This window comes from Oncorhynchus kisutch, linkage group LG5 (assembly GCF_002021735.2).
Source record: "Oncorhynchus kisutch isolate 150728-3 linkage group LG5, Okis_V2, whole genome shotgun sequence".
Taxonomy (NCBI): domain Eukaryota; kingdom Metazoa; phylum Chordata; class Actinopteri; order Salmoniformes; family Salmonidae; genus Oncorhynchus; species Oncorhynchus kisutch.
Genome location: NC_034178.2, coordinates 13943122 through 13962714, shown reverse-complemented (window position 1 = coordinate 13962714; position 19593 = coordinate 13943122). Strand labels below are relative to the sequence as shown.

General features: G+C 41.7%; 1 protein-coding gene and 1 long non-coding RNA gene across 2 annotated transcripts in view; one reads left to right on the top strand and one right to left on the bottom strand.

The window, feature by feature from the left end:
- Window positions 1-1625: 1625 nt before the first annotated feature.
- Window positions 1626-2949, bottom strand: LOC116374169 (uncharacterized). Its single transcript, XR_004209954.1, has 2 exons — window positions 2677-2949; window positions 1626-2574 (listed from the first exon to the last, which is right to left on the bottom strand). It is a non-coding gene; the product is annotated as an uncharacterized LOC116374169 (long non-coding RNA).
- Window positions 2950-4596: 1647 nt separating this feature from the next.
- The window catches only part of LOC109887707 (follistatin-related protein 1-like), a 32010-nt gene continuing 17013 nt past the window's right edge, over window positions 4597-19593 (top strand). Inside the window, exons 1-2 of the mRNA XM_031824522.1 lie at window positions 4597-4880; window positions 4999-5055. Of these exons, the coding sequence (XP_031680382.1) occupies window positions 4878-4880; window positions 4999-5055 (60 nt within the window). The 5' untranslated portion in view covers window positions 4597-4877. The remainder of the gene's footprint in view (window positions 4881-4998; window positions 5056-19593) is intronic.

The window sequence follows — 19593 nt, the reverse complement described above, 5'->3', positions numbered from 1 at the left end:
TGGGGATCAGGGACATTATCCTGGATTGGTTTGACTTATTCAGTGTCTGAAGGGACCTAGAAATGGTTGGATGTCACACCATTGACCACAGCGTAAGGATTGGGGCTGATCTTTTCTGGGTCCGATTCTCTGTGTTGTTCATAAGTTCTTAGAGAGTAAAGTAAGCCTTGTCAGAGCTGAAATGGCACAAAGGGCATGAGCCTATCTCCTGTTTCTGTAGAGTGAGACAGCGGATGTACAGTACAAGTACACCCCCTGGACAGGACTCTACCAAATACCTTACCACCAAACGCCGAGTGGTAAGCGGAGAGGCATCGGGTACCATTTTTGATGTCTTTGGTATGTATATCTTAGAGAGTGGCCAGGCTGATTCTCTGTGTTGTTTATGCTGCAGTTATTGGTGGAGTGGACAGCCTGACAGCACTGGAAGAGACCATAGTGACTGTGTGGAACTCAGACACACTCAGACCCAGGGAAGTGGAATGTGAAATCATGTTCTGTTACATGAATCTGGATCTCTGAGAAATGCGATTCTGATAGGTACTCTCAGAGCCTGTATTACAACTGTTACAACTGCTGATCTTCATGTTCTCTGCCTGCACATTTTCAACCTAACCGACTAGTTCAGCTTACTACACTTGGTCTAATTTTCTTTAGCCTCTTATCCATCTACAGATCATATGTCTCAGCTAATTTACAATAACATCCACTGCAAAAAAAGTACAAAGTTGAGGTTTTTCATCTGAAATGAATTGATAGGGTTACATTGTTAAACAACTGTTGGTGATGAAAGACATTGCTGTAAATTTGCTCCAAATGATACAAATGATGCCATTGAGTTTCTAACCAAATTAGAGCAATATGCGTGCGTTATCTGGATTTCAAAAGGGGCATAGTAACGCATGATATTATTTTAGTGATCTTACCATATCCAGAGCCATATCCTGCATTTTCAGCCTAACTTTTGGGGGATGAATATTGCACCAATCCTGTTAATAGAGACCTTGAAGAGTAGGAATATGTAAATAAATAGTTACAATGTAAAAAAGCTAAAAGCAAGAATTTTGTTCAAATTGGTTGCTCTGGCTAGGTTTATGGTGTTTGGCTTGTTAATTAACTGCTTGTGTGCTGTGGTGCTCATGCATCTATCCACTGAGAAAATTGACCAATATAACAGACAGTTGGGAAAGCCAATGAGGAAATGATTCTGTCACTCCTCAACCACAGACACAAACACAAACACAAGCACAGCAGATAGACAAACATCCACACACACCTAAGCACACACCCACAGACACATGCACACACACAGTTCAAACTTGGGGCACTCTAACTTTGTAAAAAAATGTGCTCAACCAGCAACACATTCAAGTTCATTTTTTCTATCGTTTTGGTACTATTTTCACAAGTATGTGGTACATTTTCACAACTCTCAGTAAAAAAAACTCCAAACTGGTCACACTTGTAACGCCGCCAGTCTTTCATTCAAAACCTGTCATTGTGCATTCATTTGCATTGTTAACATCTCTCACCGCACAACCATGGATTCAAAATACAAGTGTATTGTGAAATGTCATGATAACATTGGTGTAACCACCAAAACACAACATAATGATGATGATATCTTTTCAATTTAGTCGTTTTATATCTACCAGTTAATCCAATAGCAAACGATGCAAGATGGGTGTTTCAAATCGCCCTTAGAAATGTAATATGCAAATATTGTAAATTATACCGTTTTCACATTAGGCAATAAACGTACAGTACCCCCACCAAAATTGACAGAAAATCTATAACTTCCATAAAATCTATCCAATGTGTAATCAAAGGTGTGATCAATGAAGACATATTCTACAATCATTCATGCAACAAACAAAAAACATTTGTAACATAGGTGTACTGTCTGTAATCAAATGTAACAAATGAAATGAATGAAAATAAAACATAACGTTTAGCATTGCACCAAGCCTTTCTTGAGCATTTGGTCATACATTCTAATCCACATCACAGTGAATGTCTTCATTGTTCATGCACCATGGGGAAACCTTTAGGCATAGCGAATCCAAGCTTGACATTGGTCTGCATTGACGTCATCGCATGCCTCATCCATGGCCAGAAGGAGGGTGGCATGCTCATGGGGATGGCGATCATACACCTTCCACCCCCATGCTGATAAAAAAAAATCCTCAATAGGATTTGAGGGAAGGAGAGCATGGGGGCAGGTATAGGGTCACGAATCGGGGATGGGCCCGAAACCATGCCTGAACCACCTCTGCATGGTTGAACCTGACATTGTCCCACACAATAACATGACCCCTTCACCTTGACAGGCCTGCTCAATTTCATTAATAAACACAATTAGGTGTGCAGCATTTTAGGACCCAAGTAATGGCCTACGTCCTACCACACCATCTTCAGAGATAGCTGGAGATGTTTCCTCCACGTTGTCCAGGTCACCTGTTGGCCCGATGAGGTTCCGCCCACGGCGCCGAGGTTTGGCCAGTTTTGGAAGCCCGCTTCATCAACAAAGATATTATTGTGATGGTTCACAGCAGCATCAAGCACAACCACCCTCTAAAAATATATTTTGGTTAGTTATTTTTACAGTGTAGTTCCAATATGATATTGTGAAGTGTGCATCAAATACTAACAGTAATACAGTATATAGTGCTGTACCTGAACATACTCGGCCTGAAGTTGTTTCACCCGGTCGTTGTTTCTCTCAAAAGGCACCAGGTAAATGTGTTTCTAAGATACCTGGAGCCTCTTCAAAAGGCGAGTGATTGTTGGTAGGCTGATGGACGCCACATTGGTAAAGCAGTCATCGTTCTCCTAAATGGCCTGCTTTATTTCGGACAGCCGTACAGCTGTATGTCATTCCTGGTCCTCACCATTTCCAACACTGCCCATTCCTGCTGGTCGGTCAGCACACGGCTCGGCCACCACCATGAATTCTGATGGTAGAACAGAGCATGCTGTCAATAGATCATACTGTAAGACTACTGTAACATGCTTTGTGAATTTACATTGCATTAGGATATGTAATTTACTGTTAATGTAAAGGTAAAGCATAGTGCAAATCCTGCAGACTTGCCGGTATTCTTGGTGAAATGTTCTCATGGTCGAATTTACAGTTGATCATTTCAGATTTGGGTGAACTAATCTGGCAGCCTCTGCCACGGTAAGACCTCTTTTTACCACATGGTCAACAACGATAGCCCTGACTTCATTAGACATAACAGTTCCCTGCCGCCTGCCTCCCTCACTCTGACGTCCACCTCTTTGACGAGGCCCATACCCACCTCTTTGGTGGGGCCCATGCCCACATCTCTGACGTGCCCTTTGTCCTCTAGCTCTTTGATTTCTTCCTCTCCCTTGCTGTCTACCCTGCTCCACATTAAACATAATTGCAGGTGTTCACACACCCTCTTTTATGGTGACCAATTGTGGTTACCACTGTGTAAAATCAGATAGCAATAACGAGTAGTCATTATTTATGGGTATCTTGTATCATACATGTCATTTAGATGTTTATACTTTACAAACACACATTTTATTTCTGTAGTTTTCAAAATCCATATATAGTAGGCAAAACAGTTTAAAATCTATATGTTTACCAAACGGATAAATGATTAACAACTAATTGCAGTTGGATTAAATTATAGTCAAATGTATTTAAACAAATGAGAAAAGAATTACATGAAAAATATTGTGAGCATTGCATTGTGAAAGGCAATTTCTTTATATGAAAGGTATTTCTAGATTAAACACTTATTAGGTTGGTGAAAAAAAAAATCTGTTTGATTTTGTGTGGTGTACTTAAGTCAATTGAAAATGTGCTTAAACTTTTGAAAAAGGCTCTCTTTGATGATCTGTTTTGAGTTTTGTACGAAGCGTTGTCAAATTGAAGAGTTATGAAATTGAAAGTGTACCACATACTAGTCAAAATAGTACCAAAGCGATTAAAAAAAGGACTGTAATTGAATATTCATGTTTAGACACACAGTTACCATAATTTGTTCAAATGTGTTAATGTCCAAAAATTAACATACATTTGGGTAAACAAAATATTGGAAGTTCTTATTTGAGTTGTTAGTAGTAGGAATTGAAGGTGCCATTTCTTTTGTGCAAGAAGAGTTCAAATATTTTTCATGTACATTTTTTTTACAGTAATACATCGATTTGAAATAGCACATTCTTTCTTTTCTTTTTTGCATTGTGTCGTATATGCGTGCATTCTTCAAAATCAATACATCTATACAATTTGATTTATGATTCACATCATTATCTTGTCAGGTATACTACTGTACTTAATGTACATCTACGGTAGGTGTTATAACTTACCGTCAGAGGGCGGTGCTGCATTCTTTATATCCCATGACGGACAAACTGACATCTACATGCGAAGCCACTGTGCACTGGACTTTGCAAGTTTGATAAACTATTAAGATATGAAAAATTTTGATTCAATGTGGAATAGCACATATTGTTGTGTACTTATTATGATATGATTAGCCTATGATATATATTTTTTTTTAACACAGAAATTTGGGAGGGATTTTAAAAATGTAAATCTCCTGCGTAACCATGCCAGCCATGGTTCCTGAGTAAGTCAACTAAGGAACCATGGATGGCACATGTATTTTTTGATAACATTAAACGTTGAATCAACTCTCTCCACGTCATTTGTCCATCCTTGAGAACTTCACTTCTTGCTGCAGTTTCTCCGTCCCGATTCGAGTGCATTGAGCTCTATTGGCAGACGGGGAAAATTCCTCCGTGGTGCTCAAATTTCGCCAATCTAATTTTCCTCTCCTCCTTTGTCTCAGTCGGAACACTGCCGTCTCCCCTCTGCCTTTGGGTCATCACCCGCTAACATGGTACATTTTGGAAAAAAGGAAGACATCGTTTTCATAAATACTTAGGTTTCTTCCGTTTTGCTATGTTTTGACTGTCAGGCTGTCACTGAAGCAACTGTATTATTTGTGTTCTCCGCAGATGTTTCGAAGTGTCCTTTTGTGTCTACTAGTCGCAGTCGTTTGCTGTCATGACGAGGTAAATGCTTTTTATTATTTAGATTTTTTTTAAACGCTCTAGAGGACAATTCGTCTGTTGACAAACAAATGTTTTCCTTTTTTTCTTTCAAAAATGTACTTAGTAATTATTTGGCTATTGTACATAATCCAACAGTAACGTGCTTGTCTGATTGGTCAATTTAACTTGGGACAGTCTGATGCGTGTATATTTTTATATTAAATAACTAAACACAGTCATTTAAAGAAGACAGAGTTCAGAAAAAGAAGAGGGGGAGCCTTGCACATCTGTCCAGCTTCAAAGATGTAATGTCAGCATTCACTAAACCAGTGCCTTTGAGTGCATGTTGTGTGTACATTATGCGCCAATGAAATAGCAGCATATTCTAATTGGCTCCAAACCATCAGTATATCTATGAATCGTCTTTATCATACAGACTCATATATTTCGGTGAACATTAGAAGATAATTAATGTGCTGTCTGCCTTCCATTTATATCAAGCAAATCCTGATCACTGCTGTTGAATGATGTACTTCACTTCAGCATAGTTTTTTTGGGGGGGAGGGGGGGTTTTCACCCCTGTTGCCAGTAAACTACTTCTGATTGGTTTCCATGCAGGAACAGTTGTTCACAGTTGTTTGTAGAGCCTGCCACTTTGGTCATTGACCACCAGTGTAGTATTGCTGACATGTTGGTGGCTCTGGCTAGGTTCATGGCAGTTGTTAATTAACTGGTCTTGTGCTGTTATGGCCAGAGAGGTGATTGATGGTCCCAGAGAAAATAGACCAATATAACAAACAATTGGGAAAGACAATGAGGATTTTTTTTTCGCACCTCAACCACACACACAAGCACTACAGTTAGGCAAGCGTGCACACACACATGCACAAACGTAGGCACGCACACACACACACACACACACACACACACACACACACACACACATACACACATGCACTACCGGTAAAAAAAAACACCTACTCATTGAAGGGTTTTTCTTTATTTTTACTATTTTCTACAGTGTAGAATGATAGTGAAGACATCAAAACTATGAAATAACACATATGGAATCATTTAGTACCAAAAATATATATATATTCGAGATTCTTCAAATAGCCACCATTTGCCTTGATGACAGCTTTGCACCCGCTTGGCATTCTCTCAACCAGCTTCACCTGGAATGCTTTTCCAACAGTCTTGAAGGAATTCCCACATATACTGAACATTTGTTTGCTGCTTTTCAATTACTCTGCGGGCCGACTCATCACAAACTATTTGAATTTGGTTGAGGTTGGGGGATTGTGGAGGCAAGTGCATCTGATGCAGCACTCAATCACTCCCCTTCTTGGTAAAATAGCCCTTACACAGCCTTGAGGTGTTTTGGGTCATTGTCCTGTTGAAAAACAAATGATAGTCCCACAGAGCCCAGACCAGATGGGATGACGTATCGCTGCAGAATGCTGTGGTAGCCATGCTGGTTAAGTGTGCCTTGAATTCTAAATAAATCACAGACAATGTCACCAGCAAAGCACCCCCACACTATAACAACTTCTCCTCCATGCTTTACGGTGGGAAATACACAGGCGGAGATCATCCGTTCACCCACACCTCGTCTCACAAAGACACGGCGGTTGAACCAAAAATCTCAAATTTGGACGCCAGACCAAAGGACAAATTTCCATAGGTCTAATGTCCATTGCTCGTGTTTCTTGGCCCAAGCAAGTCTCTTGTTATTATTGATGTCCTTTAGTAGTGGTTTCTTTGCAGCAATTCAACCATGAAGCCTGATTCACACAGTCTCGTCTGAACAGTTGATGTTAAGATGTGTCTGTTATTTGAACTCTGTGAAGCATTTATTTGGGCTGCAATCTGCAATTAACTCTAATGAACGTATCCTCTGCAGCAGAGGTAACTCAGCGTCTTCCATTCCTGTGAGGGTCCTCATGAGAGCCAGTTTCATCATAGCATTTGATGGTTTTTGCGATTACACTTGAAGAAACTTTCAAAGTTCTTGAAATCTTCCGTATTGACTGACCTTCATGTCTTAAAGTAATGATGGACTATCGTTTCTCTTTGCTTATGTGAGCTGCCATAATATGGACTTGGTATTTTACCAAATAGGGCTATCTTCTGTATACCTTGTCACAACACAGCTGATTGGCTCAAACACATTAAGAAGGAAAGAAATTCCACACATTAACTTTTAAGAAGGCACACTTGTTAATTGAAATGCATTCCAGGTGACTACGTCATGAAGCTGGTTGAGAGAATGCCAAGAATGTGCAAGCTGTCATCAAGGGAAAGGGTGGCTGCTTTGAAGAATCTCAAATATATTTTGATTTGTTTAACACTTTTTTGGTTACTACATCGTTCCATATATGTTATTTCCTAGTTTTGATGTCTTCCCTATTATACCACTTCAGAGCCATCCAAGAATGCCCTCAGTGGAAACAATTGTTTGCTCTCCTACACAGAGCAGCTTGTAAAGCTCATTAAGGGAAAGGTTGATGTTTTTCACTGTGTTCTATGCCAGTTTAAGGTTTCCCCCTCTCTTTCTTTCTCTTTTGTCTCTGCCTTTTTTTCCCGCTCTCTCCCTGTCTGGCATGTTTCCCAGATTCATAGAGCGAGAGAAGGAGAGCGAGAGAAAGAAAGGGAGAGAGAGAGAGAAGGAGACAGAGAGAAAACCAGCCAATTTCTAGACCTATTAGGGGGGCAATTAGTCTCAAAATGTGGTCTGGATGACTGAAGCTGTGGCCTGAATGGCTGATAACACAGCACAAATGAGTGCATAACCGCCTACTGATAAACACAATCTTGTGGTGTAGAAAGGCTATTTACAGCAAGGTTGTCTTGTATTAACAGAATGGTCTAGAACTGTTTAGAACTGTTTATACGTTTATTGTGTGCTAGCGTGGCCCTACTCAACAGTGTGTGATTGGAACAGTGCTCTGCTTAAGAATGTCTTGTCCTAGAGTGTCTCCTCCTCCTCTAAACATCTGTCAGCCATTAGCTCACCCTCTCCGCCTGCACAGAGCAACACAGGAACACACCCGTTCTGCCATGACACCACTCAGCACCAGCCAAGACTAGCCAGGGAGAGAGGGAGATGAGTTATAGACAGAAAAATAAGAGTTTGAGACAGGAGGGTGGAAGAAAGTGGATAGGAGAGAGAGAGAGTGGGTTGAAGAAGTGAGGAACAAGAGTGGGAGAGTGAGATATAGGCGATGAGAGTTAGTTGAGAGACTGGCCTGGGTAGAGAGGGAGGGAGGACGGGGACGAGGAGGGGAGAAGAGGGGAGCTATACACAGTTAGAGGGGAGAGGAGTTGAGTGGACAGAGCTTCCCAAGGATAGTATGGGAGATGGTACAGTATATACAAGGCTTTTGGGTGGATGAGAGAAGCACTGTAACGGCATTCCATTCACCCAGCATGAGAAGGAACTTGAAACAATAAGGCTATAGGCTGATTAGGCTGTTAGAGCCCGCCTTTTTGATCATGACATCACCTTTGCTTTTATTGGTTCAAACAGCCGTTAGGAACGAGACGCTCTATCTTAAACCAATCACTTTTAATACAGTGAATGAATTAAGAAATTAATTTGTCAGAGATGATCAAAGAATGAATGAGAGCCTGTGGAATGCCTGTTTATAACCTCTCCAAGATCTCATTAATGAAAGCTTTTAATACATAATGAATGATGCAAATCTGTCTACCAATATTCTAATTTAAATGCATGGAATTCTTTCAATGCTCATTTTAGAGCGACAGACAAATAAATAGAATACGTTCTACAGTAGCAGCTAGGACACTGCAAATTCAGCCACAACTCCCAAGGAGATCTGTGAAGAGAAATGGAAAAGATGGAAAATCAGAAAGGGTGTTCTCAAATAGAATTTGTATCTAAACTTTTTTTTAACACGGGCTGAGTTGTCACTGCTCAGGTTGAACGTGTGAGTGGAGGAAAATGCTGCGAGTTCTTTGGGTTAGAAACTGGCCTTTTTGGATTCGAGCCGAGGCGTGAGAGAGCCTATGAGGAATTCACTGCCCCCCCCCCCTTAACGCCCTACTAGCTCTGTAAAGCTTAATGTGAAACGTGTGTTTTGTTCAGGGAATCCATGTTCTTATTTATTTCTGCAAGCATACTGCTTGTTGGGAACGCAAAATTAAACAAGGAAGTAGAACAAACTAATTGCCAGCTTTGGAAACAACTGTGATTCATTACATAATGAAATATATATGCGTTGACTCAATTCACTTTGTCAGGTACCATTTTAGGGGGGGTATAGCGACTATTATTAGTACCTATTGACCTATCTGATGCCCGACTCAGGGTCTAAAACTGAGAGGTTAACAAGTCACAGTTGTCAAATAATCACTTTGTGCTAGTGTCTTCTAATCCCGCCTCTGTAGTTAACACAAATCCTGTGGTTAAGCAGCTGCTTCTTCTTGAAGATGTCTCGTAAAGACTGATATGGAGTTTACAAAGTTTCACTCCCAGCTGGGCCACCTCAGGCCAGATGTCCTCTTACAAGCCAGGGGCCACACAGGGTCACCTCCCCCATGATCAAAGCCCTCTGACCCCCCCCCCCCCCATTGTGGAAGTCTAGTATCCCCCTACCTCCCTCACCCTCCCGACAGCAGCTTACTTCCCAACATGGTGATGGTTTCACACACAGCTCAGACCCTTGTGCGTGCATGTGAATTAGGACTGGGAATTCCCAGGGACCTCTCAATACGATATTATCACGATATGTATTGCGATTCTCACGATTCTATATGTATTGCAATTCGATGCTGTGATTTTATTGCGATTCGGTGTTTCAAACATATTGCTCACCATCTGCTGCAGACGAGAGAGCCATGATATAATGAGTTTTGATCAGTCATGGAAATGAAAGTGCTGGAAACAAATGGGCTCCCTATTTAGAAAGGAGATGGAGAACATGAAAGGAACGTTTTGGCATAGCTACAGCAAACTAGCACAAAAATAATATTGCAATGTTGTTAAAATGATACGATATGATATATCGCCAAAAATAATATCCCAATATGTAATTGTATTGTTTTTTCCCCCCATCACTAATGTGTATGTGCGCTCATGCATGGGTGAGAGCATTCCAGTGTGTGTGTGTGTGTGTGTGTGTGTGTGTGTGTGTGTGTGTAGGCTAAGCAGCAGGATGTGGGCTGTGCAAGTGCTAAATGGGTCAGCATAGCTGGAGCGATCAGCCATGGCCCTGGAAGTCAGAGGGTTTGTCTGGGTGAGCAGTCCCCCGAATCAGGCCTTTGACCTGAGCAGGAATGCCTGGTATGTGGGGTAAGCTCTCTCATTTGGACCTAACCTGGGAGATTGACTATAGTAGAGGGAAAGAATGCTGTTCACTTTAGACACGACTTAACTGATTGTTATTGATTTGTGTGTGTAGTTTATACCAACATCATGATGCTATGTAGATGGATCAGGCAAGTTTGAAGTTGTTCTGCAGTTACATGTAGTTCTGTACTGTATGGAACGTAATTGCTGGAAAAAGTACCCAATTGTCATACTTGAGTAAAAGTAAAGATAATAAATTACTCAAGTAAAAGTGAAAGTCACCCAGTGAAATACTACTTTATTCAAAGTCTAAGAGTATTTGGTTTTAAATATACTTAAGTAACACAAGTAAATGTAATTGCTCAAATATACTTAAGTATGAAAATTAAAAGTCTAAATCCTTTAAAGTTCCTTATATTATGCAAACCAGACGGCACAATTTCTTTTTTCTTTACATTATTTTGGCTACCATGGCTATGCCCCCATAGGATGACAATGCCCCCATCCACGGGGCACGGGTGGTCACTGAATGTTTTGATGAGTATGAACACATTGTAAACCATATGCCATGGCCGTCCCAATCACCATATCTAAATCCAATTGAACACTTATGGGACATTCTGGAGTGGCGCCTCAGACAGCGTTTTCCACCACCATCAACAAAACACCAAATGATACAATTTCTCGTGGAAGAATGGTGTCGCATCCCTACAATAGACTTGTAGACTCTTGTAGAATTTATGCCAAGGTGCTTTGAAGCTGTTCTGGCTCGTGCTCGTCCACCGCCCTATTAAGATACCAAGTAGGCGCCTCCTTCATTTTGGCAGTTACCCGCACATTGTCTCAGCAGGGAGACAAGAGGCCCTTCTTTGTTTGTCCTTCTGTTCAGATGGATAAGGCCCCCTTCCCCAATAGCCACAGACACAGCCTTACATGAGACGGAGGTTACGGTACAAAAACAACATTTCCTCTACCTCCATCTCAATTGTTTTGTTGTCTGCCTGCAAAGGACTAATGGGGCTCATATGTTCAGTACACTGTGGGCCTAGTGATTTGGGTCTTTGTGAGTTATGATACACGCGCTCCTCTCCTGGAAGGCACTTTAGAATGAAAGAGTATAATCAGTATAATATAGAGTACAATCAGCCTCTACAGCCTTTTTATACTGGCTTTCAAAGAGACATTTTATGTAAAGCCCTTTGAAGCTTTGGTGACAAAGGATCTTGAAGTTACAGATAGGGTGTGACTGGTTTGTCATTGAATGGTATCTGTCCATTACGCACGCACGCACGCACACACACACACACACACACACACACACACACAGACAGACAGACAGACAGACAGACAGACAGACAGACAGACAGACAGACAGACAGACAGACAGACAGACAGACAGACAGACAGACAGACAGACAGACAGACAGACAGACAGACAGACAGACAGACAGACAGACAGACAGACAGACAGACAGACAGACAGACAGACAGACAGACAGACAGACACAACAGAAAGGAGAGAGTATTTTCTTCCAATATGACATCTTTGTGACCTAAATACCGTAATAGTTTATTATAACAAAAACCTTAACATGGTTGTTTTTCTGTCGTGTGTGTGATCTCTCCTTGTTTTAGAAAATATTTATTTGCCAAATAGGACGATGAAAGTTACACTTCCTTTGTTTGAATCGAAGGAAACCCATGTTTGTTTGTTTTTGGGACTAGGTCTGTTTCTTGTCTACAACTGGGCGCTGTAAGGTTTCTCCAAAGTGATCACTCACTGTTGTGTAGAATTGTGTACTCATTGTGTTTTGCTCACAATCAGTCCACACTCACTTCCTGTGTTTGAGTCGTACGGGTGTCTAGTAACTAGTGTTGCTGGTGTGAACCTCACAGAAACTCAGTGTTGGCCTTATAGTTCATTCTGTCTGTAAAATACCATTATCCAATATATATCCAATAAATGGACCTTTGGTTGTCTGACGATGCATGGTCATTAGTCATAGTTTAGTGTAAGTCGTGGTCATCCCCACTACAGTACAGTCCCAAGTGATAACTCAATCATGGAGTGGCACTGGTTTGAATATTTACCACAGTTGGAGAACACAGTCGCTCTCCTCACCCTGTGGAGTGACCAGGCCAGACCCATGTTTGCTGTCTGTCTCTCTGCTAAAGTAATCACTGTTCCCTGTGTGTTCTTTCCTGCCTGGCCTCTTCTAGGCCTCTCCCTCCAAATGACTCAAAGTGGCTGTGAAATAAAGAGCAGAAACAGTTATTATCCCTGGCATCTTCCCCTGAGGCCCCTCCGAAGGTGCTGGTGGAGCCAGAAGGTTTTTATTGTGAAAGCCATGTAGGCAGTGTTGTGTAGAATTATGTACCCATTATGTTTTGCTCACAGTCCATTCACACTCACTTCCTCTGTTTGAGCCATATATGCAAAGATGGTGGATAAATGAAGATCAGGGAGTTTACCATTGGGGGAAAATTGTCAGCCTCTCATAGATACCAATGCAATAGCAGCTGCGTCTGGTCTAGTTAGTTCAGTGACTTTCATTGAACCCGAAAAAAAACAGCGATTGGGGTGTCTCGCTTCCTTTTCCGTCTCTGCTATGGGTCTCCAGTAGCTCTCTGGATACACCAGAGAGGAAGAGACGATGCGAGAGCATTTACTCTGCCCAAAATCTGTCCACATAATTAATAACAAGAAGTGAGGGATTTTGGTATGTAGGTCAATGAGAGAGTGTCGAATTTGGGGTTAACCGGAGTTAAGTTATACTCAGATAAGTAGGTCGTTTAGAAACGAGATTCCTTGGATAACAGATGAAAGGCTCTCTCCCCAACTGATTGGTTCTTCTAACCCTATTAAAGCCATGATTGGTTTGGTATGCCCCTGACGTACAGCTTTTCTTTTTTTCAGTGTCTTGACGTTGCCCTATAAAACAAGTTAGGAGTGGATGGGAGAGTCACAGGTTGGACATGCTCCCAAATTCCTCATCTTGGCTCTGCAGGGGAATGTTTGCACCCTCGTTTCCCTTGAAATGTCTTTCTTCTTGTTGTCTCCCACTCACGCTATCTATCTCCCTCTGGACACATAGAGAGAGAAGTCAGTCCAGACCAGACGCTCTAGGTCCAACAAATCTGTGTGTGTGTGTTCAAGTGTGTGTTCAAGTGTGTACAGCTCCTCTGTTAGACAGCTCGAAGATGGATGTCTTTTTTTACCATCAGCTCTTGGCCTGTGGACCGACCCTGCCATAAATCTTCACGTGTACTAATTTCACGCCTGAGACAGGGGGTCGACCTGACCTGCATATCATACAGTGTGTGTGTGTGTGTGTCTGCGCGCGAGAGCGTGCACTTACTGTACGTGCGTGTGCATGTGTGTGTCAGGCCTAGGTTCAAATAGTATTCAAAATAATTTCAAATGTTGGGCTTGATTGGGCTTGCCTGGCACAATGGAGCCGATAGAATCGAAACAACTGCAAACCCTCTTGATTGTTTAGCTTAGGATACTTGTATAGAGCGAGAGAGATTGCACAAGGCTGTTGGTCACTTGTCACTTTTTTGACTGCATATCTTTTGTCTGTGAAAATCTCAAAACACATGCCAGCCAAGCAGTGACATGCCAGCCAAGCAGTGACATGCCAGCCAAGCAGTGACATGCCAGCCAAGCAGTGACATACCAGCAGATAGTTATGATTGTTACGTTCTTTTTGTAACAATATTTTTTATTGGAATTTCACAATTTCCACCCATATTAAGAGATACAACAACAGAGACAAAGCACACAAAAACCAGCTCTCACTTACACATACCTGCGTATATATACAGTGCCTTGCGAAAGTATTCGGCCCCCTTGAACTTTGCGACCTTTTGCCACATTTCAGGCTTCAAACGTAAAGATATAAAACTGTATTTTTTTGTGAAGAATCAACAACAAGTGGGACACAATCATGAAGTGGAACGACATTTATTGGATATTTCAAACTTTTTTAACAAATCAAAAACTGAAAAATTGGGCGTGCAAAATTATTCAGCCCCTTTACTTTCAGTGCAGCAAACTCTCTCCAGAAGTTCAGTGAGGATCTCTGAATGATCCAATGTTGACCTAAATGACTAATGATGATAAATACAATCCACCTGTGTGTAATCAAGTCTCTGTATAAATGCACCTGCACTGTGATAGTCTCAGAGGTCCGTTAAAAGCGCAGAGAGCATCATGAAGAACAAGGAACACACCAGGCAGGTCCGAGCGGGATTTGGATACAAAAAGATTTCCCAAGCTTTAAACATCCCAAGGAGCACTGTGCAAGCGATAATATTGAAATGGAAGGAGTACCAGACCACTGCAAATCTACCAAGACCTGGCCGTCCCTCTAAACTTTCAGCTCATACAAGGAGAAGACTGATAAGAGATGCAGCCAAGAGGCCCATGATCACTCTGGATGAACTGCAGAGATCTACAGCTGAGGTGGGAGACTCTGTCCATAGGACAACAATCAGTTGTATATTGCACAAATCTGGCCTTTATGGAAGAGTGGCAAGAAGAAAGCCATTTCTTAAAGATATCCATAAAAAGTGTAGTTTAAAGTTTGCCACAAGCCACCTGGGAGACACACCAAACATGTGGAAGAAGGTGCTCTGGTCAGATGAAACCAAAATTGAACTTTTTGGCAACAATGCAAAACATTATGTTTGGCGTAAAAGCAACACAGCTCATCACCCTGAACACACCATCCCCACTGTCAAACATGGTGGTGGCAGCATCATGGTTTGGGCCTGCTTTTCTTCAGCAGGGACAGGGAAGATGGTTAAAATTGATGGGAAGATGGATGGAGCCAAATACAGGACCATTCTGGAAGAAAACCTGATGGAGTCTGCAAAAGACCTGAGACTGGGACGGAGATTTGTCTTCCAACAAGACAATGATCCAAAACATAAAGCAAAATCTACAATGGAATGGTTCAAAAATAAACATATCCAGGTGTTAGAATGGCCAAGTCAAAGTCCAGACCTGAATCCAATCGAGAATCTGTGGAAAGAACTGAAAACTGCTGTTCACAAATGCTCTCCATCCAACCTCACTGAGCTCGAGCTGTTTTGCAAGGAGGAATGGGAAAAAATGTAGGTCTCTCGATGTGCAAAACTGCTAGATACATACCCCAAGCGACTTACAGCTGTAATCGCAGCAAAAGGTGGCGCTACAAAGTATTAACTTAAGGGGGCTGAATAAGTTTGCACGCCCAATTTTTCAGTTTTTGATTTGTTAAAAAAGTTTGAAATATCCAATAAATGTCGTTCCACTTCATGATTGTGTCCCACTTGTTGTTGATTCTTCACAAAAAAATACAGTTTTATATCTTTATGTTTGAAGCCTGAAATGTGGCAAAAGGTCGCAAAGTTCAAGGGGGGCGAATACTTTCGCACTGTAGTTTGGACCTTCCCAGGAAGCGTTGAACTGACCTCCATACTTTGAGTGTGTTAAGTGTAATGGGATTATTGCAGTGATCTTCTACAGACTTGAAACTTCTGAAAAATAAAAGATCCTGTAAGGGGTATTTTGAAAGAGAAGTCACAATGTCTAACCAAATAGAGGAGTCATTGTTTGTGATCCAGTCAGAAATATAACATAGGTGGGCACACCACTGATATAACCAGATATTGGGCAGATCCAAGCCACCCATAGAACTTGGCAGCTGCAATATTGCCATCTTAAGTCTTGGCTTGCGTTTACTCCATATAAAGGAACTTAGCCATCCATTTACATCCTTTATTACCTTATTGGAGAGTAATACTGGGATCATTTGGATTGGGTAAAGTAGTCTAGGTAAAATGTTCATTTTCAAGAGGGATATTCTTCCCGACCAAGAAATCGGGAGAGAGTTCCAGCGCTCCAGATCCTGTCTTATTGTATCAAACAAGGGAACAAAATTGGCTTTGTACATTTCCTGGAATTTAGGAGTTACAAATATACCCAGATACATAAAACCTGAGGGAGACTATTTAAAAGGGAAGGGGGGAGAAGTATTAGGTACAGAGTGGCATAGCCTCTGATTTAGTTAAGTTAATCTTGTAGCCTGAGAATTCGCTGAATAATTCAATAATATTAATAAGAGATGTAATTGAAGTCTCGGGACTAGAGATTAATATCAGGACATCATCAGCATACAAGCTTATTTTATGGTGAACATCACCAATGAGCAGCCCCTGTATAGCAGGCGTTACCCTGATGGCCTCGGCCAGTGGTTCCATAACGAGTGCAAAGAGGAGAGGAGACAAAGGACAGCCCTGTCTGGTACCTCTGTATATAGAGAAGCTATTTGACCTTAGCCCATTAGTAAGGACAGCAGCCTGAGGATCATCATATAACATTTTCACCCATTTTATAAAGTTGTCCCCTAGACCAAATTTATTTAGAGCAAAGAATAGGTAAGACCACTCCACACAATCAAATGCTTTCTCAGCATCTAGGGAGAGCACAAGACCATCCATAGCACTTTGCTGGTAGGCTTGAATTACATTAAGAAGCCGCCTGACATTGATGCATGACTTACGGCCCTTAATGAAGCCAGTTTGGTCTCCTTTCACAATTAGTGGCAGTGAGTCCGATAATCTTGTGGCTAGAATTTTAGAAAGCTATTTTCTATCCACATTCAGAAGGGAAATTGGTCTGTACGAGGAACAAGACTCTGGACATTTTCCCTTTTTGAGAATAAGTGATATGTTGGCTTCTCTCAGCGTTTGAGGGAGCTGGTCATTTGGAAATGAGTGGTTAAACATATCACGCAATGGCTCAAGGATCAGGCCATGGAACTCTTTATAGAACTCACTACAAAACCCCTTCTGGTCCTGGGGCCTTACCATTTTGCAGATTCTTAATTTCGAACATTATCTCTTCCTCGGTAATAGGGGCATTAATGTGCATCATTAATTTGGGTGCATCATTTGGGAGTTCTGAGACATAAAGGTTTGCATAACATTTCTTAAATTAGTCATTTATCAATTATATTTTCATATAAATGATTGCCATCAGAATCAGTAATAGTAGCAATTGACTGAGAGTCAGCTCTCTTTTTAGCTAGGTATGCCAAGTACTTTCCCGGCTTATCAACATGTTCATATAGCTTTTGCCTGACAAATCTCATTTTCTTTTCAGCGTCCTGTGTTAGGAGAGAGTCCAACGTTGATCTAAGGACTGATATTTCCTTTAATATGGCAGGAGTGGGAGTTTTAATGTAGTCCTTCTCTTTAGTTCCTAATTCACCCTCTAACGTTTTTTGCTTTTCATGCATGTTCCGTCTCTTAGTGGCTGTGTATGACATAATCAGACCCCTGGAGTACGCTTTACAGGTCTCTTAGTGGCTGTGTATGACATAATCAGACCTCTGGAGTACGCTTTACAGGTCTCTTAGTGGCTGTGTATGACATAATCAGACCCCTGGAGTACGCTTTACAGGTCTCTTAGTGGCTGTGTATGACATAATCAGACCCCTGGCGTACGCTTTACAGGTCTCTTAGTGGCTGTGTATGACATAATCAGACCCCTGGAGTACGCTTTACAGGTCTCTTAGTGACTGTGTATGACATAATCAGACCCCTGGAGTACGCTTTACAGGTCTCTTGGTGGCTGTGTATGACATAATCAGACCCCTTGAATACGCTTTACAGGTCTCTTAGTGGCTGTGTATGACATAATCAGACCCCTGGAGTACGCTTTACAGGTCTCTTAGTGGCTGTATATGACATAATCAGACCCCTGGAGTACGCTTTACAGGTCTCTTAGTGGCTGTGTAGGACATAATCAGACCCCTGGAGTACGCTTTACAGGTCTCTTAGTGGCTGTGTATGACATAATCAGACCCCTGGCGTACGCTTTACAGGTCTCTTAGTGGCTGTGTATGACATAATCAGACCCCTGGAGTACGCTTTACATGTCTCTTAGTGGCTGTGTATGACATAATCAGACCCCTGGTGTACACTTTACAGGTCTCTTAGTGGCTGTGAATGACATAATCAGACCCCTGGAGTACGCTTTACAGGTCTCTTAGTGGCTGTGTATGACATAATCAGACCTCTGGAGTACGCTTTACAGGTCTCTTAGTGGCTGTGTATGACATAATCAGACCCCTGGAGTATGCTTTACAGGTCTCTTAGTGGCTGTGTATGACATAATCAGACCCCTGGAGTACGCTTTACAGGTCTCTTAGTGGCTGTGTATGACATAATCAGACCCCTGGCGTACGCTTTACAGGTCTCTTAGTGGCTGTGTATGACATAATCAGACCCCTGGAGTACGCTTTACATGTCTCTTAGTGGCTGTGTATGACATAATCAGACCCCTGGTGTACACTTTACAGGTCTCTTAGTGGCTGTGAATGACATAATCAGACCCCTGGAGTATGCTTTACAGGTCTCTTAGTGGCTGTGTATGACATAATCAGACCCCTGGAGTACGCTTTACAGGTCTCTTAGTGGCTGTGTATGACATAATCAGACCCCTGGCGTACGCTTTACAGGTCTCTTAGTGGCTGTGTATGACATAATCAGACCCCTGGAGTACGCTTTACATGTCTCTTAGTGGCTGTGTATGACATAATCAGACCCCTGGTGTACACTTTACAGGTCTCTTAGTGGCTGTGAATGACATAATCAGACCCCTGGAGTACGCTTTACAGGTCTCTTAGTGGCTGTGTATGACATAATCAGACCCCTGGAGTACGCTTTACATGGCTCTTAGTGGCTGTGTATGACATAATCAGACCCCTGGTGTACACTTTACAGGTCTCTTAGTGGCTGTGTATGACATAATCAGACCCCTGGAGTACGCTTTACAGGTCTCTTATTGGCTGTGTAGGACATAATCAGGATGAAAAGTTCTCCAAACATCAGCATACCCCAGATCATCACAAATAGCTTTAAGTGACTTAGCTTGAGGAAAGAGTGAATACCGCTGGGAAACTTATCAATAATTAAAATCTCCTCCAACCACTGCAGTGTCTGAGTTTAATTCTGAAAGTCTAGAAATACCTTAGTGAGGAAATCAGGGGGGTGAGCAGGGGGCAAGTAAATATTCATTAGTAGAAATGTTCTGCCCTTGTAAAGTACCATTAATTATAACAAAGCGACCAAATTTATCTTTCACACAATTCAAGACCTTAAGTGGTAAGTTCTTTTTCACAAGAATTGCCACACCTCTACTTCTGGATGTAAATGATGAGAAAAACACTTGACCAAACCCCCCTTGTTGCAAT